At 73.7% G+C, this 7,500-nt stretch overlaps 2 protein-coding genes across 3 annotated transcripts in view; both read right to left on the reverse strand.

Moving 5' to 3' along the window:
• Positions 1–3,384: 3,384 nt before the first annotated feature.
• Positions 3,385–4,929, reverse strand: LOC127465356 (serine/arginine repetitive matrix protein 1-like). 2 transcript variants are annotated; one of them, XM_051775824.1, is made up of 3 exons: positions 4,711–4,929; positions 4,269–4,320; positions 3,385–4,190 (listed from the first exon to the last, which is right to left on the reverse strand). In XM_051775824.1, the coding sequence occupies exons 1-3, from the start codon at positions 4,927–4,929 to the stop codon at positions 3,385–3,387; spliced, it is 1,077 nt and encodes a 358-aa protein (XP_051631784.1). The 2 variants fall into 2 exon arrangements, with proteins under 2 accessions (XP_051631784.1, XP_051631785.1); XM_051775825.1 differs by lacking the exon at positions 4,269–4,320 and having other exon boundaries at positions 3,385–4,164; positions 4,607–4,747.
• Positions 4,930–6,044: 1,115 nt separating this feature from the next.
• LOC127465353 (collagen alpha-1(III) chain-like) overlaps positions 6,045–7,500 on the reverse strand; it is a 2,588-nt gene continuing 1,132 nt past the window's right edge. Inside the window, exon 2 of the mRNA XM_051775812.1 lies at positions 6,045–7,500. This exon is cut by the window's right edge and continues 503 nt beyond it. Within this exon, the coding sequence (XP_051631772.1) occupies positions 6,045–7,500 (1,456 nt within the window).

Below are 7,500 nucleotides of genomic sequence, written 5' to 3' on the forward strand. Positions count from 1 at the left end.
GAGCCGGGGCGCCGCCGGCCTGGTCCGGTGGCAGGTAGACCTGTTCCCGTCGGCGAGCGGACTTTAAGCCGGGGCGCCGCCGTCCTGCCCGGTGGTGGGTAGACCTGTTCCCGTCGACGAGCGGACTTGGAGCCGGAGCGCCGCCGCCCGGCTCGGCCCGGAAGCGGGTAGACCTGTTCGCGTCGGCGAGCGGACTTGGAGCCGGAGCACCGCCGCCCGGCTCGGCCCGGTAGCGGGTAGACCTGTTCCCGCCGTCGAGCGGACTTGGAGCCGGGGCGCCGCCGTCCGGCCCGGTGGTGGGTAGACCTGTTCCCGTCGGCGAGCGGATTTGGAACCGGGGCGCCGCCGTCCGGCCCGGCCCGGTGGCGGGTAGACCTGTTCCCGCCGTCGAGCGGACTTGGAGCCGCGGCGCCGCCGCCCGGCCCGGCCCGGTGGCGGGTAGACCTGTTCGCGTCGGCGAGCGGACTTGGAGCCGGAGCGCCGCCGCCCGGCTCGGCCCGGAAGCGGGTAGACCTGTTCGCGTCGGCGAGCGGACTTGGAGCCGGAGCGCCGCCGCCCGGCTCGGCCCGGAAGCGGGTAGACCTGTTCGCGTCGGCGAGCGGACTTGGAGCCGGAGCGCCGCCGCCCGGCTCGGCCCGGAAGCGGGTAGACCTGTTCCCGTCGGCGAGCGGACTTGGAACCGTGGCGCCGCCGCCCGGCCCGGCCCGGTGGCGGGTAGACCTGTTCCCGTCGGCGAGCGGACTTGGAGCCGCGGCGCCGCCGCCCGGCCCGGCCCGGTGGCGGGTAGACCTGTTCCCGCCGTCGAGCGGACTTGGAGCCGGGGCGCCGCCGGCCTGGTCCGGTGGCAGGTAGACCTGTTCCCGTCGGCGAGCGGACTTTAAGCCGGGGCGCCGCCGCCCGGCTCGGCCCGGTGGCGGGTAGACCTGTTCCCGCCGGCGAGCGGACTTGGAGCCGGAGCGCCGCCACCCGGCCCGGTGGTGGGTAGACCTGTTCGCGTCGGCGAGCGGACTTGGAGCCGGGGCGCCGCCGCCCGGCTCGGCCCGGAAGCGGGTAGACCTGTTCCCGTCGGCGAGCGGACTTGGAACCGTGGCGCCGCCGCCAGGCCCGCCCCGGTGGCGGGTAGACCTGTTCCCGCCGTCGAGCGGACTTGGAGCCGCGGCGCCGCCGCCCGGCCCGGCCCGGTGGCGGGTAGACCTGTTCCCGCCGTCGAGCGGACTTGGAGCCGGGGCGCCGCCGGCCTGGTCCGGTGGCAGGTAGACCTGTTCCCGTCGGCGAGCGGACTTTAAGCCGGGGCGCCGCCGCCCGGCTCGGCCCGGTGGCGGGTAGACCTGTTCCCGCCGGCGAGCGGACTTGGAGCCGGAGCGCCGCCACCCGGCCCGGTGGTGGGTAGACCTGTTCCCGTCGGCGAGCGCACTTGGAGCCGGAGCGCCGCCGCCCGGCTCGGCCCGGAAGCGGGTAGACCTGTTCCCGCCGTCGAGCGGACTTGGAGCCGGGGCGCCGCCGGCCTGGTCCGGTGGCAGGTAGACCTGTTCCCGTCGGCGAGCGGACTTTAAGCCGGGGCGCCGCCGTCCTGCCCGGTGGTGGGTAGACCTGTTCCCGTCGGCGAGCGGACTTGGAACCGGGGCGCCGCCGTCCGGCCCGGCCCGGTGGCGGGTAGACCTGTTCCCGCCGTCGAGCGGACTTGGAGCCGCGGCGCCGCCGCCCGGCCCGGCCCGGTGGCGGGTAGACCTGTTCGCGTCGGCGAGCGGACTTGGAGCCGGAGCGCCGCCGCCCGGCTCGGCCCGGAAGCGGGTAGACCTGTTCGCGTCGGCGAGCGGACTTGGAGCCGGAGCGCCGCCGCCCGGCTCGGCCCGGAAGCGGGTAGACCTGTTCGCGTCGGCGAGCGGACTTGGAGCCGGGGCGCCGCCGCCCGGCTCGGCCCGGAAGCGGGTAGACCTGTTCCCGTCGGCGAGCGGACTTGGAGCCGGGGCGCCGCCGCCCGGCCCGGCCCGGTGGCGGGTAGACCTGTTCCCGCCGTCGAGCGGACTTGGAGCCGGGGCGCCGCCGGCCTGGTCCGGTGGCAGGTAGACCTGTTCCCGTCGGCGAGCGGACTTTAAGCCGGGGCGCCGCCGCCCGGCTCGGCCCGGTGGCGGGTAGACCTGTTCCCGCCGGCGAGCGGACTTGGAGCCGGAGCGCCGCCACCCGGCCCGGTGGTGGGTAGACCTGTTCCCGTCGGCGAGCGCACTTGGAGCCGGAGCGCCGCCGCCCGGCTCGGCCCGGAAGCGGGTAGACCTGTTCGCGTCGGCGAGCGGACTTGGAGCCGGGGCGCCGCCGCCCGGCTCGGCCCGGAAGCGGGTAGACCTGTTCCCGTCGGCGAGCGGACTTGGAGCCGGAGCGCCGCCGCCCGGCTCGGCCCGGAAGCGGGTAGACCTGTTCGCGTCGGCGAGCGGACTTGGAGCCGCGGCGCCGCCGCCCGGCCCGGCCCGGTGGCGGGTAGACCTGTTCCCGCCGACGAGCGGACTTGGAGCCGGAGCGCCGCCGCCCGGCTCGGCCCGGTGGCGGGTAGACCTGTTCCCGCCGGCGAGCGGACTTGGAGCCGGGGCGCCGCCGTCCGGCCCGGTGGTGGGTAGACCTGTTCCCGTCGGCGAGCGGACTTGGAACCGGGGCGCCGCCGCCCGGCTCGGCCCGGTGGCGGGTAGACCTGTTCCCGCCGGCGAGCGGACTTGGAGCCGGAGCGCCGCCGCCCGGCCCGGCCCGGCGGCGGGTAGACCTGTTTGCGGCCGGTGCTCGGAGCGTGGCACCGAATTCGCGGATCGAGCGGACGGCGTGCAGCCGCTAAATCCGTCGATTGGCGCGCCGGCGTGCCCTTCCGACCCCGCCCTGACCTCCCGGATTTCCCACAGTTCTTTGCGAGTCCTTCCAGCGGGCATGCTCCGTCGAGTACTCTCTCGGGGGTCTTGTTGCGGAGACTCCATCTCCCGTGGCCCTTTGCGGCAGACTTGCTCTCCGGCGTAAAGGCTTTCCCCTGCCCCGAGGGTGAAAGAAGAGACGTTCTCTGCGGGGCGGGGAAGCGGGGGGAGTAACTGGGACTCTCTTTAGGCGGCGCGGCTGCGGCCGACCGGGCTCGGCCGCCTCGGCGCCGCCGGGAAGAGCCGGTGTCCGAGCCTAGCGGCTAGAGCCGGTCTCGGGGCTTAGCGCTGCGGTTTCTGGCCGGCGCTCCGAGCGTAGCAGCCTTTCCCCTGCCCCGAGGGTGAAAGAAGAGACGCTCTCTGCGGGGCGGGGAAGCGGGGGGAGTAACTGGGATTCTCTTTAGGCGGCGCGGCTGCGGCCGACCGGGCTCGGCCGCCTCGGCGCCGCCGGGAAGAGCCGGTGTCCGAGCCTAGCGGCTAGAGCCGGTCTCGGGGCTTAGCGCTGCGGTTTCTGCCCGGCGCTCCGAGCGTAGCAGCCTTTCCCCTGCCCCGAGGGTGAAAGAAGAGACGTTCTCTGCGGGGCGGGGAAACGGGGGGAGTAACTGGGCCTCTGCCTGGGTGGCAGGGCTGCCGCCGCCTCGGCTCGGCCGCAGAGGTGCGCAGCGGGTAGAGTCGCCGTCCGTGCCCAGCGGGTAGAGCCCTCGTCCGAAGCCGGCGGGTAGAGCCGGTGTCCCGGGGCAGCGGGTAGACCTGTTTTCCGGGCTCGTCGGCTCGACGCGCTCTCCGAGTCGGGCGGCTCGAGCGGGTTCCAAGCGCTTAGCCGAGGCCCTCGGCGGACGCCGAGGCGCCACCGTTTCTGCCCGGGGCTCCGAGTGGGAAAGAAAGGGCGTTGTCTGCGGCGTGGGTAAAAAGGGGGAGTAGCTGGGACTCTCTTAAGGTGGCAGGGCGGCGGCCGACTGGGCTCGGCGGCGGGGGTGCCGGCGGGTAGAGTTGCGTTCCGAGCCCGACGGGTAGACGTGGTGTCCGACTCCGGCGGGTAGACCTTTTGTCCGAGCCCGGCGGGTAGACCTGTTGTCCGTGCCCGGCGGGTAGACCTGGTGTCCGAGTCGGGCTGGTAGACCTGGTGTCCGAGCTGGGCGGGTAGACCTTTTGTCCGAGCCCGGCGGGTAGACCTGGTGTCCGAGCCCGGCGGGTAGACCTGGTGTCCGAGCCCGGCGGGTAGACCTTTTGTCCGAGCCCGGCGGGTAGACCTGTTGTCCGAGCTGGGCGGGTAGACCTTTTGTCCGAGCTCGGCGGGTAGACCTGTTGTCCGAGCCGGGCGGGTAGACCTGGTGTCCGAGTCGGGCGGGTAGACCTTTTGTCCGAGCCCGGCGGGTAGACCTGTTGTCCGTGCCCGGCGGGTAGAGCTGGTGTCCGAGTCGGGCGGGTAGACCTGGTGTCCGAGCCCGGCGGGTAGACCTGGTGTCCATGCTGGGCGGGTAGACCTGGTGTCCGAGCCCGGCGGGTAGACCTGGTGTCCGAACCGGGCGGGTAGACCTTTTGTCCGAGCCCGGCGGGTAGACCTGGTGTCCGAACCGGGCGGGTAGACCTTTTGTCCGAGCCCGGCGGGTAGACCTGGTGTCCGAGCCCGGCGGGAAGACCTGTTGTCCGAGCTCGGCGGGTAGACCTGGTGTCCGAGCCGGGCGGGTAGACCTGGTGTCCGAGCCCGGCGGGTAGACCTTTTGTCCGAGCCCGGCGGGTAGACCTGTTGTCCGAGCTGGGCGGGTAGACCTTTTGTCCGAGCTCGGCGGGTAGACCTGTTGTCCGAGCCGGGCGGGTAGACCTGGTGTCCGAGCCCGGCGGGTAGACCTGTTGTCCATGCTGGGCGGGTAGACCTGGTGTCCGAGTCGGGCGGGTAGACCTTTTGTCCGAGCCCGGCGGGTAGACCTTTTGTCCGAGCCCGGCGGGTAGACCTGTTGTCCGTGCCCGGCGGGTAGACCTGGTGTCCGAGTCGGGCGGGTAGACCTGGTGTCCGAGCCCGGCGGGTAGACCTGGTGTCCATGCTGGGCGGGTAGACCTGGTGTCCGAGCCCGGCGGGTAGACCTGGTGTCCGAACCGGGCGGGTAGACCTTTTGTCCGAGCCCGGCGGGTAGACCTGGTGTCCGAACCGGGCGGGTAGACCTTTTGTCCGAGCCCGGCGGGTAGACCTGGTGTCCGAGCCCGGTGGGAAGACCTGTTGTCCGAGCTCGGCGGGTAGACCTGGTGTCCGAGCCGGGCGGGTAGACCTGGTGCCCGAGCCCGGCGGGTAGACCTGTTGTCCATGCGTGGCGGGTAGACCTGGTGTCCGAGTCGGGCGGGTAGACCCTGTGCGCGAGCCGGGTGGGTAGACCTGTTGCCTAAACCCGGCGGGTAGACGTGTTGTCCGTGCCGTGCGGGTAGACCTGGTGTCCGACTCGGGCGGGTAGGCCTGGTGTCCGAACCCGGCGGGTAGACCGGTGTTCCGTGCCGTGCGGGTAGACCTGTTGTCCGAACCCGGTGGGTAGACCTGCTGTCCGAGCCCGGCGGGTAGACCGGTGTTCCGTGCTCGGCGGGTAGACCTGGTGTCCGAGTCGGGCGGGTAGACCTGGTGTCCGAGCCCGGCGGGTAGACCTTTTGTCGGGACCCGGCGGGTAGACCTTTTGTCCGAGCCCGGCGGGTAGACCTGGTGTCCGAGCCCGGCGGGTAGACCTGTTGTCCGTGCTCGGCGGGTAGACCTGTTGTCCCGGTTTTTGGGGTCGACCCGTTTCCCCAGTCGAGCGGGGCCGAGCGGCCTCGTGCCCCGCCGGATGCTGGCGAGCATCAGGTCTACCCGGTTCCGGGGCTGGCGAGCATCAGGTCTACCCGGTTCCGGGACCGGCCGATCCGGCCGCCGCGGCCGCAGACGCCGGCCTGCGCCCCGCCGGCGTCCCGGCTCCGGGCCACCAGGTCTACCCGGCTCCGGCGGGACTTAGGCGCCTGGCGGCATTTTCGGGGTAGACGTGTTGTCGCGGCCGGCCCCGGAAGTCGGCCAAGGGGTCGCTGTCGGGCGCCGCCTCCAGTTAGGTCGAGCTGAGAGGCGGCCTGCTCTCGCGCGCCTCCCCGCTGAGGAGCCTCGAGCCGCTTTGGCGACCCGGCCGGGCCAGGACGCGTCTGTCCGTACTATGGGCAGGGGTTGTCTAGCAGCGCGGGTTCCGAGGGCCCCTTTTCTTCCGCGTCTGCTGCCGAGCGCGGCCTTCGGCGCGTGCCACGGGCCGGCCAACCCCACGAGCGGCAGGAAGGCCGGCGAGAAAGCCGCGGGGCACTCGGCCGGCTTCCTGGGGCGGGTCCGATGACGGGAAAGGAAGACGAGAGCCGAGCGCGAAAGCGCAGCCAAGGGAGTTGCGGGACTGGGACGGCCGAGGGGGGCCCGCGGGGGCCCAGCAGCGTCCAGCCCGAGCCGGTGGCGGCTGCCGGCTCCCCGAGGGCCCCGGGCGAAGGCGGTGGTGTGCGAGGGCGGCGAGGCGGCGTCGTCTCGTCCTTCCCATGCGCCGGCCCTAAGCCGGCGCCCGTCGTGCGGTGGCGGCGGGCATTGTTGCGGGCAGTTGGCGGCCGGGGCTGGAAGGGTGGAGCCCGCGTGGGCTTCTTTTGCCCGGCCGCCTCCCGAGAGCCCCGAAGATGGTCCGGGCCTGGGTGGCGGCGCCCTGTCCTCGGCTGACGGCGGCAGCGGTGCCGGCGGCGTGCCGGGGACTGGCGGTGGGCGTGCGGCCTTGCCTGGGCCCGGTCGGTTGCCGGAGGGGCTCGGTGACGGGACTGCCCGTTGTCGGGCGAGGCGGCGCTTCCCTGGGCGCGCCTCGCCTCTTTTGTTCGTCCCCCCTTCCTCGGCCCTAAGCCGGGGACCCGCCCAGCGGGCCGAAGGCGGCGGCGCCAGCCGGCCAGGGTGTGGCCGGCGGCCGCGCCGGCAGAGCGAGAACCCGACAGAGTTGCCCGGAGCCCCGGAGAGAGACGCACGATGGCCGTTGGCGGGCGAGGCGGCGGCGCCTCGCCCCTTCCTCCTCTCCGGCCGGCACCAGAGCCACGGCGGCCGGGCGGCCCGTGCGGTCGGGCCTGCCCCGCCGACCTGGCTGCCGGAGGGCTGGGTTCCGCGGAGGTCTGCCGCCCGGGGGCCGGGTTGCGGGCGAAGTGGGGGCGCCCTCCCGGCCCTTTATTTTTTTTTTTTTTTTCTTCTGGCGGCCTTAAGCCGCAGCACGCTGAGCGCGCCGGGGAAGAAGAGAGAGAAAGAGAGAGCGCGAAGGCGGCCCGGCAGTGGCCGGCGGCCGCCGAGGCGCGAGCCCGTGGGCAGGGAGAGGGGAGCGAGGGGCGCGGGCCCCGCCCCGAACCCCGGGCGGCCGTGGCTAGCACGGCGAGTGAGAGGCGCGCGTGCTTTTTTCGGGGACCTTTTGGTTTTTCTCCCCGTCGCCGTCCCCCGGCCTTTCCGGGGGAAGCCGACGGCCGCGAGGCGGGCGAAAGCCGGTGGCCCCGCGGTGCGGTCGGTGGCGTTTTCGCACGCCGGAGGTGCCGCCGGGGCGAGCGGGGGCCGTCCGCGGCCCACGCCTCCGAGCCGGTGGCACCGCTCTGCGGAGGCGGCCGTGGGCCCGGC

The sequence above is a fragment of the Manacus candei genome, unplaced genomic scaffold, assembly GCF_025592945.1.
Source record: "Manacus candei isolate 608988 ecotype Guabito, Panama unplaced genomic scaffold, ASM2559294v1 h1tg000371l, whole genome shotgun sequence".
NCBI lineage: Eukaryota > Metazoa > Chordata > Aves > Passeriformes > Pipridae > Manacus > Manacus candei.